Genomic DNA, 19,200 nt, shown 5'->3' with positions numbered 1-19,200 from the left:
GTCCAGCGCAGCAGCAGTTCAGCTCCTGGTCAGCCCGGAGCTTTGGTGGTGGAAAGACAAAGAACTGGTGCTGAATCTGGTCCTGGACCAGAACTAGAACCTGGTTCTTTCTGGAGGAAAAGGGATAGGGTGAGGGGTCCAATGTCCGAGGGTCAGGAAGCTTCTCTCAGCCTACCAACTCCCAGCCAGGAACCTCAGCTTCAGAGTGACTGAGGAAGGTTCTAAGAGAAACTGTGATCCAGGAGTTGACAGCAACATTGACCTCAGTGAGGAGGAGGAGTCAACCCGTTGCTCCATGATGCTGAAAGCTGATTGGTTGTTAGAGAAAGGAAGAGAGAACCAAGCCTCTGTCCTCCTGATGAATGGAGAGTAAAATTAACCCTTCAAATATTAAACATGTGGAATCATGGAAATTATTTGATGAAACTCAAAACTGAGATTAATTTGTAGTTTAAAATGACTGACCTCACCTGGTTCTGACCTGGTTCTGACCTGGTTATTATATTGGTTTGATTATTGTTCTCTGTTCTGTCCTCTCTGGTCATTTTGACCTCTTAATGTATTAGAACCATATTAATGGTGGAGTTCCTGTGATTTACCTCCAATGTGGGGCTGGAGACAGGTATCACCTGGAGACAGGCGTCGCCTGGAGACAGGCGTCACCTGGAGACAGGCGTCACCTGGAGACAGGTGTCACCTGGAGACAGGCGTCGCCTGGAGACAGGCGTCGCCTGGAGACAGGCGTCGCCTGGAGACAGGCGTCACCTGGAGACAGGTGTCGCCTGGGGACAGGTGTCGCCTGGAGACAGGCGCCGCCTGGAGACAGGCGTCGCCTGGAGACAGACGTCACCTGGAGACAGGCGTCACCTGGAGACAGGGATCACAGTGCACCAGCCAGAGACAGAAACAAACACCCCTTTAGAATATTTACTTTTTTCACACCTTCAAAATAAGAGTCTGCAGTGCGTGGCACCACTGATTAAACAAACGGAGGACATCTGTCCTTTCTCTTCGTCTTTCCTCCATCTTGTCTGTTTAACAAACCTTTAGGCTTCTTAAAAGTCCTCCTCAGTACTCGCAGTGGTTTTCCAGCTGAGGAGCTCTGAGGGCTGAAGATACTTTGGGAATTACTTTTATCCAGGAAGGAAAGATTCCAGGAAAAGTCTTCGTGTCACTAAGAGCTTCTTTTAGTGTCAGGAGGCGTCGACAGTACGGACCTGATGTTTAACAACCTTTTAGAGAAAGAAGAGGTAAAACACATCAAAATAATTTTGGCTTTATTAAAAATCTTCTCAGATTTCAATCCAACGCTACTGTATGAAAAATACAAAGTTCAAATCACACACACACACACACACACACACACACACACACACACACACACACACACACACACACACACACACACACACACACACACACACACACACACACACACACACACACACACACACAATGAATGAATTTGGGGATTAATTCACATAAAAATATTCTGGAATGTTCTTTTGTCTCACTAAAATCATCTGAAGTCTGATTGTGTGTTTAAGTCGGTGTTTTCTGCAGAACCTGGTCACAGAACGTTGTGAGGACGACACCTCAGCCTCGTCTGGCCTCACACTCGGGTCAGCGCCGACCCGCCCGTCGTGTAATAGTGAGTGGGAGTGTCACTTTGAGCAGAGAGCACTGGTCCTTCAGAACTTAGAGTGTTCTGGAGGAATCAATCCAAGGATTCAGTGAAACTATAGAAACATCCAGGACCGTAACGTGTTTCCGTCAGGTGAAGGGAGTCAAACCAACACCCTCCGTTTCACTTTGGTACTTAATGTGAGCAGGTGAAGTTTTCTTCATTGTTTCATGGTTGTTTTTACTAAAGAAGTTAAATACTAGATTATGTGGTGTGAAATCACACATAAACCTCAGTCCCACTGTGCAGTACGTGGCGTGGTGGAGCGGAGCAGTAGGGCAAGGCAAGGCAAGGCAAGGCAAGGCAAGGCAAGGCAAAGCAAAGCGTACCCAGACCCACCTCTGTGGCTGGTCCCACCAGAGAATGGGAAAATGCAGGCGGGTTGTGAACAACGCAGGTATGTGACGTCGTCATGCAGCAGTGGTCGCAGGACCAACGCGGAAGCTGCGTTGCAGCACAGGAGGCGGAGCTACTGCTCAGGGGGCTGAGCCTCCGTGAGCTGTGACAGGTTAACTTTCTCCTTGTGAACAGCAGCGTCCAGCTCCAGCTGAAGCTCCGCCCCTCCTGTTACTGAGAGGAGGAGCTCCTGCTGAAGCTCCGCCCCTCCTGTTACTGAGAGGAGCGTCTGCACCTCGTCTGAACACCAGAGGGCAGTGTAGCGCCACATTTCAGTAAACTGAGCAACCAGTGAGCACAGAGCAGAGGATGAGAAGACCAACAGAGGGTTCATACGGCCAGGAGATATTTAATATCGCTGCTTGTCCAGAGTGACGCTCGTCACTGGCCAATCAGCAGACGGCTGTTGTAGCTCCGCCTTCTGGAACCGAACCGTAGTGCTAGCTACCTCAACGGAGGGGTGATGAAAAAATGTACCCGTTAGTGATGGTCGCACGGTGGGACGGCGGCTATACTGCACTCGTCTGGACTTGATGCACACCTCATCGTGTCCTGTGATCAAGTTGTGCAGAAAAATCCTATTTTGAGAAATCCCAGGTCTGTACGTGTGTGTGTGATCACCTCACCGTGCGCTGGCTCCACCAAAACATCCCTGAAGACCCCCACAGCACACAATCCCCCCTGAGACAGTCGGCCCCATTCCAGTCAAACATACACTACATGGATACACTAATCAAAAGAACTCTGAACGTCAGGTGCGCAGAATACAAAAAGAAAAGAAAAACACACGGCTAAAAACTGAGCTGACGACCTGCAGAGTGGGTGAGAAAGGATTGTTTATACTGAACAATCGGCACAGAGCCCAATGAGACTGAAAGGACGATTCATCCCCAGGAAATACAGTGTCCAAACTCAACTCCTGCTTCCTGGTTCTCTGCTGTGGAGCTTGAAGAAGTGACGGTGGAGGAAAAAGTCCCGCGGCTCTCAAACACACCTAGAAACAGAGCAGAGCATTTCCTCCTTAGAGACGTTAGCGTTCGGAGAGCGAGGCCTCGTTTACACGACTACCGTCTACCGGAGCATTTAAAAACAATCACACAAAAGTGTGCTGAACACAGTACAATTTGTAGGTCTGGCCACTAGATGGCGCCGTGTGTCACGAACATGAAAGAAAACATTGGAGCTTCTTCACGGTGCGCCGAGTGTTAGCATGAAGAAATGTTCTGTATGCCGATGACAGTCTAGTAAACAGGAGAAATGTTCTGTATGCCGATGACAGTCTAGTAAACAGGAGAAATGTTCACGGTGTAAAATTCTAATAAACACTGAATCCTGCATCATTATCCTTCATCTACTCGCATACGAGCAGAAGAACCTCGGAGGACTGCGGCGCATCGGCGCTGTAAGACCTTTTAGTACTGTTGTAGTTGAAGAGCCAAACCTAACTAAACCTTTTACTTTGAAAGCTCCGTCGTGTAAACGGGGCCTCAGCCTGCTCAGGTATTCAGGTAAACGCAGCCGGGTGGAGCTCACCTGGGCGCCGTGGCTTCAGTAAGGCGTGTAGCGCGGCGTGTAGTGGTCCTTGGACTGTGAGACGGCGTAGGAGCCGGTGGAAGCTGAGGGCGCCGAGGACGTCTGCTCGTAGGAGTAGCTGGTCGGGGTGGCGGCTATCCGCCTGACCCCGCTGTAATCTTGTTCATAGTACATGGAGGCGGCGGGGGCTGCTGAGGCTGGGGGCGGCGCCCGGCGGCTGTACGGATCCGCGGTGGACGTGAGCTTTGTGATGGAGGCCGGGGGCAGGGGGGGAGGGGGAAGGTAGGCAGCGCGGCGATCCTCGAAGTAGCTGGAGCCGTAGTACGCTCTGTAGCGGTCGTAGTAGCTCTCGCTGCTGTACAGACGGTCGTACGCTGACCTGTCGGCAGTGGGGTCCGCCGCTCTTCCACTATAGTACCCCCCTGCCTCAGAGGCGTAGCTGCTGACCCGGGGGGGAGGGGGAGGAGGGGGCTGCAGCCCCCCCATGTAACCACTGCGGCTATACGCGGAGCCCCCCATGTAATCCACCGCTGGAGGCGAGGCCACCGCGTAGGTGCCGTAACCCGGGGGGGCGCGTGGGGGCACTCGCCCGCCGTGAGCCCTGGAGCCATCGCTGTAGCTGTCGTCACGAAGCGGACAGTCTTTGGACCAGTGACCACGTCTGCCACACACGAAGCAGCCGGTGTGATCTCCCATCCCCGGCGCCGTGCGGAGGCGGCTGGTGGACAGCTGCACGCTCATCAGCTTCCCTGGTGGAGAGAGAGAGAAGACATCTTAACAGGAAACTAAGCAGCCGGGCCGCCGACGCGGCCAGCCAGAGCGACCACACAGCGCCGGAGCGTAAACGGTCCTCCTGAAGAGGATCAGACAGAAGTTGACATGTGGAAAGACGAGCAGGGACATGAAGAGCTCACCTTTGAAGGCCGTGTTGTCCATCTTGCCGATGGCCTCCATGGCGTCATCCATTCTCTCCATGTGCACGAAGGCGTAGTCCTTGACGATGTCGCACTCCATCACCGGACCGAACTCCTCGAACTTGGCGCGCAGCACCTCGCTGGTCACGCCCTCTCCCAGGTTGCTGACGTGCAGCTTGGTGGTGGACTTGGGCCGACCTTTGCTCATCTCCACGTTCATGCGCCAGCCGTTCAGCTGCTGCTGGTTGAGGTTCTGAATGGCCTCCTCCGCCTCAGTCATGCTGCTCATGTGGACGAAGCCATAGTTCTTGACGACGTCACACTCGGTGACATTGCCGTACTTCTCAAAGAGTTCGCGCAGCTCCTCTGCCGTGGTGTTGCAGGCGAGGTTACCGATGAAAATTTTCACCATGATGGAAGGTTGGTTAGTTTCCTAGAAGAGCAGAAACTTCTGTGAGTGACGGAGATGATATTCACCTGCAGCACGTTATCAGGCATTACGCCGTCGTCTTGTCAATTAGCGAGATAAATTCAGCTCGTTATGGAGACGATGCTAAAGTCTTGGTGTTTCTCTTACTAACTCGTTGATACGAGCAGCACGTGGCTCCTGTGGGCGGGACTCCCAGGCAGTTTGGTTCTGTCTGGTTGGTCAAATATATGAAAGAGCAAAGCACAAAGCCACAGTGCTCTGAAATATATTCATTGCATTTCAGAAATCCCAGTAATCTGATTAGTAAGATTCACCGAGTCCAACCCGCCCCAAAGCTTCGTTAAAATCACCACGGTTCAAGGTGGAAGTGAGCGCACAGTGCAGAGGAGGCGAGGTGTCACGGAGCTGTCCGGTTGGTGGATTGAACCGGCCCCCGGTGAACCTGCCCCCCGGTCACCACGTCACTTTATTCACCTAATTGGGGCTTAGCGTCTCTCCCACAGACGAGTGGAGGGCTGCAACAACAAACCCATAAAATTAGATTATTAAACATGTCGACAATGAAGTTCATTATTGATTCGTTGTGTCGTGTGATTTATGCGCCAGTCGCCATTTTGTAGAGTCGTTTACTCCACCCGCGGAAACAGAACCTCAGCCTGCAGAACCAGGTGAACGGAGCAAGGCGGAGGCGGTACAGTAGAACCTGTGAGGACCAGGTCAGAGCTCCACCCTGTACTGGACACGTCACTGTCCACCGACACCTGTTAACTATTTACCTGTTAACACCTTAATGAGGACAACCTGCTGACGAGGACAAGAGACAGGTTCTCCTGGTAAGTTTCAAGCTGAGCGACACTGAAACGGCCAAAATACCTGGACTGGACCAGATTACCTGGACTGGACCAGATTACTGGAATATTCAGACGTTGGTGTCAGGAGGTTAGTTTGAGATGCGAATCATCGCTGCTTCCCCGCAGCCCAGAGCTGCAGTGAAGCTCCTCTACGTTAGTTTGACTTTCCCTTTCCAGCAGAGGACATTACCCCCCCCCCAGTCTGGTCCCACCCAGAGGTCCAGTCTGGTCTGGTCCCACCCAGAGGCTCCAGTCTGGTCCCACCAAGAGGTCCAGTCTGGTCTGGTCCCACAAAGAGGCTCCAGTCTGGTCTGGTCCCACCCAGAGGCTCCAGTCTGGTCTGGTCCCACCCAGAGGCTCCAGTCTGGTCTGGTCCCACCCAGAGGCTCCAGTCTGGTCTGGTCCCACCCAGAGGCTCCAGTCTGGTCTGGTCCCACCCAGAGGCTCCAGTCTGGTCTGGTCCCACCAAGAGGCTCCAGTCTGGTCTGGTCCCACCCAGAGGCTCCAGTCTGGTCTGGTCCCACCCAGAGGCTCCAGTCTGGTCTGGTCCCACCCAGAGGCTCCAGTCTGGTCTGGTCCCACCAAGAGGCTCCAGTCTGGTCTGGTCCCACCCAGAGGCTCCAGTCTGGTCTGGTCCCACCCAGAGGCTCCAGTCTGGTCTGGTCCCACCCAGAGGCTCCAGTCTGGTCTGGTCCCACCAAGAGGCTCCAGTCTGGTCTGGTCCCACCCAGAGGCTCCAGTCTGGTCCCCCCAAGCAAGGAGCTTCCAGAGGATTTATACTAGTTTATTTGATGTTTCATTGTATTTTGCACCAGAATGTTTCATTAAATTGACTTTATGTTGAGATTGGGATCCTTTTCTGTACGAACTGTTAATATACTCACAATAATATAGATAATTTCATTACACTGTGACCACAACAAAGAAAAACTTTGAAGAGTAAATTTAAAGGTTATTATAATAATATTTGACCAGTCTGGTGTACTCAGACTGAATGTGGTCCCTGAAGTACATTAAACCTGATTTAATAATTATCTTGTATACATCTTATATACATGTGCACATATATAGTATACATCCTGGTATTGTTTTAATTATGTGCTTTAAATAACCATAACATCTTTAGTGTTTGGTTCCTTCAATGTCAACTGGTTTTGTTGATGTTTGTTTTTATCCGATTCATTGATTAATCGAAAAAATAATCGCCCATCGATTATCAAAATAATCTTCAGTTGCAGCCCGAATAGAGTAAAATTACACAGAAAATAAAATGCTGCTGTTAATTTGTGCTTCATGAATTGAAAAACTGATTCGTAGTAAATCTGATTAAAGATTGAGAAAGTCTGGGTGAGTTAACCAGTTAACCAGGTAACAGAGATAACCTGGCCAGTTAACCAGGTAACAGAGATAGCCTGGCCAGTTAACCAGGTAACAGGTAACAGAGATATCCTGGCCAGTTAACCAGGTAACAGAGATAGCCTGGTCAGTTAACCAGGTAACAGAGCTAGCCTGGTCAGTTAACCAGGTAACAGAGCTAGCCTGGTCAGTTAACAGGTCAGTTAATCCTTCTAGGTGTTTCTGGTCCTGGAGAAGAGATGGTGGCTCCATCCTGATGTAGGAAGGACTGTTAGAAAGAGACACCGGTTCTACCAACAGGTCTTCTGTTCTCTGGCGTCTCCGCCATGTGAGGTTCACATGTATGTGACCACGAAGCACATTTTGTTCACTTCATCGTGTTAAAGACAAACCTGGACGATGTCTGTACGTTTAACCTTTATCTCTCAGAAAGGGTTTTCCTCTCTTTGTTGGCCTCCTGCTGGTCAATAATGGACAAACAACTCCAGCTGATCTCTGGCTTCCAATCGGAGTGGGCGGTCATCAGGTAACACGGGAACGGATCTATCTGAAACACCAGCCGTAACATCTGTATCTGTGTGTGTGTGTGTGTGTGCTAACACCAATGTAAACAAGCTATCACACACAGACGAGCCTTCGGTCCGGTTCACACTGAGCCGAGACTCCGCTTCTAAATCCAGGCTCCAGCCCGGAGGGGAGCGGGGGACAGACCGCAGACCGACGGAGGGACCGCGGCCGGGCGGAGAGCCTCGTGCACAGCACCGGGAGACGAACTGCAACCCCGGCGGAGGGCCCGGCGGAGAGCCGGGAAACAGCTCGGTGGAAAGACCGCAGCCGAGCGGAGAGCCCAGTGGACTGCCCGGCGGAGAGCTCGAAGCCCGGGTCACAGCCCGGGTCAGAGCCCGGAGGCCGCCGGAGAGAGAACTCACCGTTCGGCCTTTTCGTTCAACACTCCCCGGGCTGAAAGGGAAGCTCGAACAGCTTGAACTCACCTGGAAGGTGGCGGAGGCCTCGAGACCGATGAATGAACTGAAATGGCGCCGCTTTTGCTTCCTCACAGTCCCAGTCTGAACTGCTACTGCACCGCCACCTGCTGGACGGAGGTCAGTACTGCACCGCCACCTGCTGGACGGAGGTCAGTACTGCACCGCCACCTGCTGGACGGAGGTCAGTACTGCACCGCCACCTGCTGGACTGAGGTCGCTACTGCACCGCCACCTGCTGGACGGAGGTCGCTACTGCACCTCCACCTGCTGGACGGAGGTCGCTACTGCACCTCCACCTGCTGGACGGAGGTCGCTACTGCACCTCCACCTGCTGGACGGAGGTCAGTACTGCACCTCCACCACAAACGTCATTTTGTTGTGAAAATGTTTAATTCCTAAATGTAAAAATAACTTTATAATACATTTATTCGTATAGCACTTTTCTGAACATAATTACAAAGTGTGTTTACAATAAAACCACAGTAACATTTACAACAAAGAAATACAGATCATAAAAAAAGAGATCAGGAAAAACAACAACAAGAATAGAAGTTTTCCTGCCTGAGCTCCTCTGGCAGGGAGTTCCAGAGCCCGGACAGGGAATGAGCTTTGACTATGTCCTGATGATGTCCTGACGATGTCCTGATGATGTCCTGACGATGTCCTGATGGTGTCCTGATTATGTCCTGACTATGTCCTGATGATGTCCGGACTATGTCCTATGTCCTGACTATGTCCTGATGATGTCCGGACTATGTCCTATGTCCTGACTATGTCCTGATGATGTCCTGACTATGTCCTATGTCCTGATTATGTCCCGATGATGTCCTGACTATGTTGTGACGATGTCCTAATGATGTCCTGATTATGTCCTGATGATGTCCTGACTATGTCCTATGTCCTGATTATGTCCCGATGATGTCCTGACTATGTTGTGACGATGTCCTGACTATGTCCTGATGATGTCCTGACTATGTCCTGATGATGTCCTGACTATGTCCTATGTCCTGACGATGTCCTGACTATGTCCTGATTATGTCCTGATGATGTCCTGACTATGTCCTATGTCCTGACTATGTCCTGATGATGTCCTGACTATGTCCTATGTCCTGATGATGTCCTGACTATGTCCTGACTATGTCCTATGTCCTGACTATGTCCTGACGATGTCCTGACTATGTCCTGATGATGTCCTGATGATGTCCTGACTATGTCCTATGTCCTGACGATGTCCTGATGATGTCCTGACTATGTCCTGACTATGTCCTATGTCCTGACTATGTCCTGATGATGTCCTGACGATGTCCTGATTATGTCCTGACTATGTCCTGACGATGTCCTGATTATGTCCTGACTATGTCCTGACGATGTCCTGATTATGTCCTGACTATGTCCTGACTATGTCCTGACGATGTCCTGACTATGTCCTGACTATGTCCTGACGATGTCCTGATGATGTCCTGACTATGTCCTGACTATGTCCTGACGATACGGTGAAGCTACAGAGAATCCTTCCCCCTGAAGCAGTCACCTTCCATGGGTAGAGCACTCCCCCAACTTGTTCCCCTTCCAGTGCTCCTGGGGTACGGGCCTCCTTTGGTTCTGTCAGAACATGAGCAGGCGATGCGCCCGGTCCACAGAATCTGGCTTCAGGCCCAGTCAGGTTCCCCCACAGAGGCACCGAGTCACAACTTATTTTATTAAAGGAAATAAAACTTCAGACACACGGCTCGTCTTCCAGGCTCGGTCCTCTGGTTCTCCGGTCCTCTGGTTCTCCGGTCCTCTGGTTCTCCGGTCCTCCGGTCCTCTGGTTCTCCGGTTCTCCTCTATGGAGTTTATCTTTAAACTGTAGTTTCCTGTACCTGAGCTCCGTAACACACACACATCCACACGTTATTAAAACCTTTTATTTCCTTCATACCTGTTACAAACAAACAGTAAAAACATCTTAAAAAAACTAATATTCCGATGTATATTGTGTCTATCAAGTATCTACCGGGGGAGTACTTTGTATAAATATCATTACACTGGGGAGTAGTGGGACGGACAGAGTTACAGTTCCTTCCTCACTGGAACAGTTTAGTTGGTTCTCTTCCAATTAAAGATTTATTTAATTTAACACAATTCATAACTGTGAGTCACACTTCAATTTTAAAATGGATTTTTGAACCAACACACACACACACACACACACACACACACACACACACACACACACACACACACACACACACACACACACACACACACACACACACACGCACACACACACACACATGAACTCCAGTTTGAATTGAAAACTCTTCTGGAGGCTGAAGCAGTAATATAACTTTTTATCTACTGGTGGTTCAACCAGATTAAAGCAGATTAGAGCAGATTAAAGTCAGATTAAAAGACATGAACACCGGGGGTTCTCAGATCCTTTAAATCTCATCATGGTAGTTTTCATTCTAAATAATCCCGCCTGGTTTTTGTGGTCATGTGACTTGATATGAAGAAGAAAATCCACAGAAGGTTCTGGAGCAGCAGCTGATGGAGCAGCAGCTGATGGAGCAGCAGCTGATGGAGCAGGAGCATCAACACCATCTGGAACTGGAGCAATAAAACCACTTCTAGTCCAGAGAATACGGTAATCCGCTGTCTAAAACCTTTTACTGGGTGTAGCATCGAGTCTCTTCTCGCCAATAAAACGACTCGTTTGATTGTAAATGAAGCTGAAGAGAAGCCGGGACTGAAAAACAGTTTCAGAGGTTTTTCTGTTTGAGGAGAGGACGGGGGGAGGATTGTTTGGTTTCTGTGTGACCAAGGGCAGGGCGGGGCTGTGAGGGGTGGGGGGGTCGGGGGGTGGTGGGGGGGGGGGGCTGTGAGGGGCGGGGCACGGCTGTGAGGGGTGGGGGGGTGGGGGGGGGGGAGGGGGCTGTGAGGGCAGGGCGGGGCTGTGAGGGGTGGGGGGGTCGGGGGGTGGGGGGGGGAGGGGGCTGTGAGGGGCGGGGCACGGCTGTGCAGGGTGGGGCTCTGAGGGGCGGGGCTATGCAGGACGGGGGGTGGAGCTGTTAGGGGCGGGGCTGTGAGGGGTGGGGGGGGCTGTGAGGGGTGGGGCGGGTGGGGGTGCTGTGAGGGGCGGGGCTGTGAGGGGCGGGGCTATGCAGGACGGGGGGAGGGTGGAGCTGTGAGGGGCGGAGCTGTGAGGGGCGGAGCTGTGCAGGGTGGGGCTCTGAGGGGCGAGGCGGGGAAGGGCGGAGCTGTGAGGGGCGGAGCTGTGAGGGGCGGGGCTGTGAGGGGCGGAGCTGTGTGTATGTTTTGCTTTTCATTTGTCGGATCCCAGAATTTCTACTTTAGAAAGACGTCACTTCCTCTGAAGGAAAAAAGCCTAAATATTTTAGCGTTCCAGTTTAAAGTTTTAAAACTTTAAAACTTTAAAACTTTAAAACTTTAAAACGGTGCCGACAGGTTCAGTCGAGCTTCTCTTGCTTTATGAATCTTAATAAAAAGAAAAGATGAATCATATTTATTAGTAGTTGTTCTCAGTACTTTGATACAGGAGCGGACCTTAGCGTTAGCTGGTGGCTACATGTTAGCATTGAGGCGTCGATCTGTGAATTCAAGCTGATCTCATCTGAGCTGCTAACGTTAGCGTAGCTTCTCTCCGCTGCCGCGACGCGTCAGGAACTGGAGGAACGCCGTTCTGATGGACGTCCGCCGTTGGATTGGTTTTCTAACTCCAGTAATGACGGAACCCTTTGTTCTACTCTGCATGTGGGTGTAGCGGCTCTGGGTTCCAGTCGGGACCAGGCAGAGAGCGTGACCTGCTGCCGCTCTCTCAAGATGGACGGACAAATAAAAATCCCAAAAGAATCAGATTCCACTCGGTGAAGTTCAAACACCTGGACTCGTTACCCCAGAGGAGCCTTTGTTTTGGAGGTTCCGGCCGCGACGTGGAAGGAGGTCCATTTTCACAACAGTGACGTTCTACTGATAAACATGGAAGATTGTTAAAGTCCAAAGCCAGTAAATCGTTCTGCTGCTTGGAACCTGGAAACTCGTGTGACAGGAACATCCGACCGTTCGGGACATCTTCCTAAACACTCCATCATCCAACCAAAGTCCACCGTCTCTCAAACACGTTCTAAGATCCGAGTCCATGGAACGACAGCTTCAGCCGAACAGGACGGCTGTGAAGGTCATCTGGTGAAGGTCATGTCCTGAAGGTCATCTCCTGAAGGTCATCTGGTGAAGGTCATCTGGTGAAGGTCATCTCCTGAAGGTCATCTGGTGAAGGTCATCTGGTGAAGGTCATCTGGTGAAGATCATCTCCTGAAGGTCATCTGGTGAAGATCATCTCCTGAAGGTCATCTCCTGAAGGTCATCTGGTGAAGGTCATGTCCTGAAGGTCATCTCCTGAAGGTCATCTGGTGAAGGTCATCTCCTGAAGGTCATCTGGTGAAGGTCATCTGGTGAAGATCATCTCCTGAAGGTCATCTGGTGAAGGTCATCTCCTGAAGGTCATCTCCTGAAGGTCATCTCCTGAAGGTCATCTGGTGAAGGTCATCTCCTGAAGGTCATCTCCTGAAGGTCATCTCCTGAAGGTCATCTGGTGAAGGTCATCTCCTGAAGGTCATCTGGTGAAGGTCATCTCCTGAAGGTCATCTGGTGAAGGTCATCTCCTGAAGGTCATCTGGTGAAGGTCATCTGGTGAAGGTCATCTCCTGAAGGTCATCTGGTGAAGGTCATCTGGTGAAGGTCACCCCCCTCAGCTCCACCCTTCCCACAGCGACCTCAGTCTGCTGAGCAGGACAGAAGCTCCTGGAAGCTCTGGGCTGGACTCGGCTGCTCTCTGCCAGGATGACCTTCAGCCTGCTTCAAGGTCATCCTGGACCTTGGCCCCTCTCAGTAGCTGCTCTCGTGGCCCGTCAGGATGTAGAGGTTGCTGAGAGCCGACGGGTCGGCGGTGGGCGTGCTCTGGAGGACGATGTCTCTGGAACACAGAGTGAGACGTCACAGCTCGTCCGTCAAACCTCCGTCTGCCGTCCTCGTCCCCGCTAACAAACCTGCTCGTTCCCAAAACTTTGAAGACCCGAGTCTCGTCTGTGATTTCCTGAGTGACCTGAGAGAGGAAACAGGAAGTGAAACAGGAAGTGAAACAGGAAGTGAAACAGGAAGTGAAACAGGAAGTGAAACAGGAAGTGAACCCAACGAGAAAAACCCACGGTTAAAGTCACCTCGTCTGCATGGAAGCTCCTCCCCTTGAGACCGTGCTTCCAGAACGCCAGGACACTGTCCTGTAAGCACACTGACACACACACACACACACACACACACACACACACACACACACACACACACACACACACACACACACACACACACACACACACACACACAGATGAACGAGGGCTGCCATCTTGCTCACTTCAAACAAATATCTTAGAGTTATAATTGATTTTTAATTGATCAGAACATTTAAACAAACTAAATCAATGTTTGATGTTTGATGTTTCATTTAGTCATTTATGATCGACTTCTTCCTCTTCCTCTTCCTCTTCCTCTTCCTCTTCCTCTTCCTCTTCTTCCGTGATTTGGATTCAGAAACACAACGAGGTACCATCACGGTGGTTTTCCTACCGAGTGTGTCGATGTTGAAGTCGAAGAGCATCTCAGGACGGAGCTCGGTGGAGGGCAGTCCCCTCATGGTCACCACCTTCACCGTCTCTGTCCACAAGAGGGCAGCACACATTCAACACTCCCACGTTCCACATGGCAGAACGCTCTGACTGGTTGGCGGACCGCGGCGGCGGCCATGATGTATCCATACTCTACCAATCATCTACCAATCAGAAGGCTGCAGGTTTGATTGCCATCTCCCCCTGACCACATGCCCAAGTGTCCTTGAGCAAGACTCTGAACCTCAAACTGCCCCCAGTGGAGTGACGGCGACTTGCATGGCCTCTGTGTGTGAATGTGTGTGTGTGTGTGTGTGTGTGTGTGTGTGTGTGTGTGTGTGTGTGTGTGTGTGTGTGTTGTGTGTGTGTGTGTGTGTGTGTGTGTGTGAATGTGTGAATGTGATTAAGCATGTAAAGCTGTGGAGCCGCTGACGAGTTAAACACCTCCGTTTGAGGGAAGTTTGTTTCTGGGTTCACGTCAATGTGACGTTCCTTAACGTTCCATAACGTTCCATAACGTTCCATAACGTTCCATAACGTAATGCTCCATAACGTAACGTTCCTTAACGTTCCATAACGTTCCATAACGTAATGCTCCATAACGTAACGTTCCTTAACGTTCCATAACGTTCCATAACGTTCCATAACGTTCCATAACGTAACGTTCCATAACGTAACGTTCCTTAACGTTCCATAACGTTCCATAACGTTCCATAACGTAATGCTCCAAAACGTAATGCTCCATAACGTAACGTTCCATAACGTAACGTTCCTTAACGTTCCATAACGTAATGCTCCATAACGTAATGCTCCATAACGTAATGCTCCATAACGTAACGTTCCTTAACGTTCCATAACGTTCCATAACGTAATGCTCCATAACGTAACGTTCCTTAACGTTCCATAACGTTCCATAACGTTCCATAACGTAATGCTCCATAACGTAACGTTCCATAACGTAACGTTCCTTAACGTTCCATAACGTTCCATAACGTAATGCTCCATAACGTAACGTTCCATAACGTAACGTTCCTTAACGTTCCATAACGTTCCATAACGTTCCATAACGTTCCATAACGTAATGCTCCATAACGTAACGTTCCATAACGTAACGTTCCTTAACGTTCCATAACGTAATGCTCCATAACATAACGTTCCATAACGTTCCATAGCGTAATGCTCCATAACGTAATGCTCCATAACGTAACGTTCCATAACGTTCCATAACGTAATGTTCCATAACGTTCCATTTTATAACGTTACATTACATTAGTGTAGCTCGCCCCTCTCTCTCCGTGCAGTGTGTATTACATTAGTGTAGCTCGCCCCTCTCACCATGCAGTGTGTATTGCATTAGTGTAGCTCGCCCCTCTCTCACCATGCAGTGTGTATTACATTAGTGTAGCTCGCCCCTCTCTCACCATGCAGTGTGTATGACATTAGTGTAGCTCGCCCCTCTCTCACCATGCAGTGTGTATTGCATGCAGTAAAGTGTTCATGCTCAGGCTGTGGCTCCTTCATTCATTCGTTCATTCAGATCAGGTGATTTTGAATCCTCGTGGGGCCTGAAGCCTGAAGCCCCGCCCACTAACAACGTCATTTAGAAGCTCAGAGCTGATTGGCCGGCGCTGATTGAGGCGGAGCTTCACAGAACCGGAGAGAACAAACAGATACCAGCTTGTTAGCAGCTAAAGCTAACAAACAGTGAAGAATCAATGAGGTCCATTAGTTACTGGAGTAACTAAGCAGTAACTGGAGGTAATTGGTGGTAACTGGAGGTAACTGGAGGTAACTCGTGGTAACTGGAGGTAACTCGTGGTAACTGGAGGTAGCTCGTGGTAACTGGAGGTAGCTCGTGGTAACTGGGGGTAACTCGTGGTAGCTCGTGGTAACTGGGGGTAACTCGTGGTAACTGGAGGTAGCTCGTGGTAACTGGAGGTAACTCGTGGTAACTGGAGGTAACTGGAGGTAAATGGAGGGAACTGGTGGTAACTCGTGGTAACTGGAGGTAACTGGAGGTAACTGGAGGTAAATGGAGGGAACTGGTGATAACTCGTGGTAACTGGAGGTAACTCGTGGTAACTGGTGGTAACTGGTGGTAACTGGAGGTAACTGGAGGTAAATGGAGGGAACTGGTGATAACTCGTGGTAACTGGAGGTAACTCGTGGTAACTGGTGGTAACTGGTGGTAACTGGAGGTAACTGGAGGTAAATGGAGGGAACTGGTGATAACTCGTGGTAACTGGAGGTAACTCGTGGTAACTGGTGGTAACTGGTGGTAACTGGAGGTAACTGGAGGTAAATGGAGGGAACTGGTGATAACTCGTGGTAACTGGAGGTAACTGGAGGTAGCTTGAGGTAACTGGGGGTAACTCGTGGTAACTGGAGGTAACTCGTGGTAACTGGTGGTAACTGGTGGTAACTGGTGGTAACTGGAGGTAACTGGAGGTAAATGGAGGGAACTGGTGGTAACTCGTGGTAACTGGTGGTAACTGGTGGTAACTGGTGGTAACTGGAGGTAACTGGAGGTAAATGGAGGGAACTGGTGGTAACTCGTGGTAACTGGAGGTAACTGGAGGTAACTAGTGGTAACTGGAGGTAAACTGAGTGACATGGTGTTAAATAGTGATAGGGTAACTCTGGTTTTGGTCTCATGGTGGATTTTCACCTCAGAAGCAGCAGATCCAGAGTCGATTCCCTACTTAGTTAAATTGAATTATATTTAAAATCTTGAGCTGCTCTTCCCAGAGCTCAACCTTTTCCCAGGATCAGAGTCTAGTTAGTCTAGAGTCTAGTTAGTCCTTATATCAGCTAAACCTGCTTCCACTTTACTTTGGTGTTCAGTCGACCTGAAATACAGTCTGGTCCCACCAAGTGTTTATGTATGGAAACACCACTGGTTAGGTTACGTTATGGAACGTTATGGAACGTTATGGAACGTTATGGAACGTAATGGAACGTTATGGAACGTTATGGAACGTAATGGAACGTTAAGGAACGTTGTGGAACGTAATGGAACGTTATGGAATGTAATGGAACGTAATGGAACGTTATGGAACGTTATGGAACGTAATGGAACGTTATGGAACGTTATGGAACGTAATGGAACGTTATGGAACGTAATGGAACGTAATGGAACGTTATGGAACGTTATGGAACGTAATGGAACGTAATGGAATGTTATGGAACGTTATGGAACGTTATGGAACGTAATGGAACGTTATGGAACGTTATGGAACGTAATGGAACGTAATGGAATGTTATGGAACGTAATGGAACGTTAAGGAACGTTATCGAACGCTATGGAACGTAATGGAATGTTATGGAACGTTATGGAACGTAATGGAACGTTAAGGAACGTTATGGAACATTATGGAACGTAATGGAACGTAATGGAATGTTATGGAACGTTATGGAACGTAATGGAACGTAATGGAATGTTATGGAACGTAATGGAACGTTATGGAACGTAATGGAACGTAATGGAATGTTATGGAACGTTATGGAACGTTATGGAACGTAATGGAACGTTAAGGAACGTAATGGGATGTTATGGAATGTAATGGGATGTTATGGAACGTAATGGAACGTAATGGGATGTTATGGAACGTAATGGAATGTAATGAAACGTTAAGGAACGTAATAGAACATTAAGGAACGTAATGGGATGTTATGGAATGTAATGGAACGTAATGTAACGTAATGGGATGTTATGGAACGTAATGGAACGTTAAGGAACGTAATAGAACGTTAAGGAACGTAATGGAATGTTATGGAACGTAATGGAACGTAATGGGATGTTATGGAACGTAATGGAACGTAATGGGATGTTATGGAACGTAATGGAACGTAATGGAACGTAATGGAACGTTATGGAACGTTATGGAACGTAATGGAACGTAATGGAACGTAATGGAACGTTGTGGAACGTTATGGAACGTAATGGAACGTAATGGAACGTTATGGAACGTTATGGAACGTTATGGAACGTAATGGAACGTAATGGAACGTTATGGAACGTTATGGAACGTAATGGAACGTAATGGAACGTTATGGAAGGCGTACTGACGCAGACCCTGAACTGGAACGGTGTGAACATGAAGCTGCGGTGGATGTGGGTTCACTCAGTCACTTACTCTCCAGGGCGATCAGGACGCTGTCCCGGTCCAGCTGGGTGACCTGGACCGCCGTGAGAGCTCCGCTGTCTGCACACACACACACACACACACACACACACACACACACACACACACACACACACACACACACACACACACACACACACACACACACACACACACACACACACGGATTAATCAGGAGTTGAGTTTTGAGTCCCACTTTGGGTTCAAGTGGGAGAGAAAAATGGGTCTTTAGCAGACCCATGGAGAACACAGAGAACCCCCCCCCCCCCCGGTGGAGAACCCCCCTCCCAGTGGAGAACAACCCTTCCGGTGGAGAACACAGAGAACCCCCCCCCGGTGGAGACCCCCCCCTGGTGGAGCTCACCTGGAACAGCAGCCGGAGCCCCGTTGAGCTCGATGATGTCGAACTGGAGCTGCTGGCCGTCTGCAGGTTTGCCGCCGCTGCAGCTCCTCACGCCGACACACAGCTGAGGAAACTCGTCCGACACCGAAACCAGCAGCTCGAAGATCGGCAGGGAGTCCGGGAGCCGCACCGTCAGGTGCTGGAGGGGGGGGGGGGGGGGGGGGGGGGGGTCAAAGGTCACCTCGCAAACATTTCAAGATCACACAGCAGATTTCATCCTCTTCAACTAGAGCACAAAGAAAAGAGCCTGAGAGCTGGGAACGGGAACGTCCAGGTCTAGAACTGGTTCTGAGCTTCACAGCTCCTGAACAAACTGTGTTTCTGAACATCCAGAGCTTCGCTCCTCAACAAACTGTCTTTCTGAACATCCAGAGCTTCGCTCCTCAACAAACTGTGTTTCTGAACATCTAGAGCTTCGCTCCTCAACAAACTGTCTTTCTGAACATCCAGAGCTTCGCTCCTCAACAAACATCCAGAGCTTCTCTCCTCAACAAACTGTCTTTCTGAACATCCAGAGCTTCGCTCCTCAACAAACATCCAGAGCTTCGCTCCTCAACAAACTGTGTTTCTGAACATCCAGAGCTTCGCTCCTCAACAAACTGTCTTTCTGAACATCCAGAGCTTCGCTCCTCAACAAACATCCAGAGCTTCGCTCCTCAACAAACTGTGTTTCTGAACATCCAGAGCTTCGCTCATAAACAAACTGTGTTTCTGAACATCCAGAGCTTCGCTCATAAACAAACTGTGTTTCTGAACATCCAGAGCTTCGCTCCTCAACAAACTGTGTTTCTGAACATCCAGAGCTTTGCTCCTGAACAAACTGTGTTTCTGAACATCCAGAG

The 19,200-nt window shown here is 49.8% G+C and overlaps 2 protein-coding genes across 6 annotated transcripts in view; both read right to left on the bottom strand.

The window, feature by feature from the left end:
- Positions 1-1,261: 1,261 nt before the first annotated feature.
- On the bottom strand, positions 1,262-8,232 carry LOC308128275 (RNA-binding protein 4.1-like). The gene is made up of 4 exons (XM_080493974.1): positions 8,157-8,232; positions 4,528-4,960; positions 3,614-4,362; positions 1,262-3,074 (listed from the first exon to the last, which is right to left on the bottom strand). The coding sequence occupies exons 2-3, from the start codon at positions 4,937-4,939 to the stop codon at positions 3,629-3,631; spliced, it is 1,146 nt and encodes a 381-aa protein (XP_080350100.1). The 5' UTR covers positions 4,940-4,960; positions 8,157-8,232; the 3' UTR covers positions 1,262-3,074; positions 3,614-3,628.
- Positions 8,233-11,174: 2,942 nt separating this feature from the next.
- The window catches only part of map4k2 (mitogen-activated protein kinase kinase kinase kinase 2), a 49,280-nt gene continuing 41,254 nt past the window's right edge, over positions 11,175-19,200 (bottom strand). For 4 of the 5 annotated variants that reach the window (XM_080493983.1, XM_080493982.1, XM_080493985.1 and 1 more), the window contains exons 27-32: positions 18,320-18,497; positions 17,947-18,015; positions 13,773-13,859; positions 13,370-13,440; positions 13,199-13,254; positions 11,175-13,125 (exon numbers count right to left, since the gene is read on the bottom strand). In XM_080493983.1, the coding sequence (XP_080350109.1) occupies positions 13,038-13,125; positions 13,199-13,254; positions 13,370-13,440; positions 13,773-13,859; positions 17,947-18,015; positions 18,320-18,497 (549 nt within the window). In that variant the 3' untranslated portion in view covers positions 11,175-13,037. Of the gene's footprint in view, positions 13,126-13,198; positions 13,255-13,357; positions 13,441-13,772; positions 13,860-17,946; positions 18,016-18,319; positions 18,498-19,200 lie in introns of all 5 variants that reach the window. The other variant, XM_080493981.1, reaches the window with a different exon arrangement.

The sequence above is a fragment of the Lipophrys pholis genome (assembly GCF_963383615.2).
Source record: "Lipophrys pholis genome assembly, contig: SCAFFOLD_34, whole genome shotgun sequence".
Classification (NCBI taxonomy): domain Eukaryota; kingdom Metazoa; phylum Chordata; class Actinopteri; order Blenniiformes; family Blenniidae; genus Lipophrys; species Lipophrys pholis.
The sequence above is the reverse complement of the archived record's forward strand: the minus strand, read 5'-3'. Positions and strand labels throughout refer to the sequence as shown.

Coding starts and splice junctions, on each gene's coding strand:
- LOC308128275 (XM_080493974.1), bottom strand. CDS start 4,939: ATGGTGAAAATTTTCATCGGTAACCTCGCCTGCAACACCACGGCAGAG. Junction 4,363..4,527: donor GGACAACACGGCCTTCAAAG/GTGAGCTCTTCA, acceptor TCTCTCCACCAG/GGAAGCTGATGAGCGTGCAG.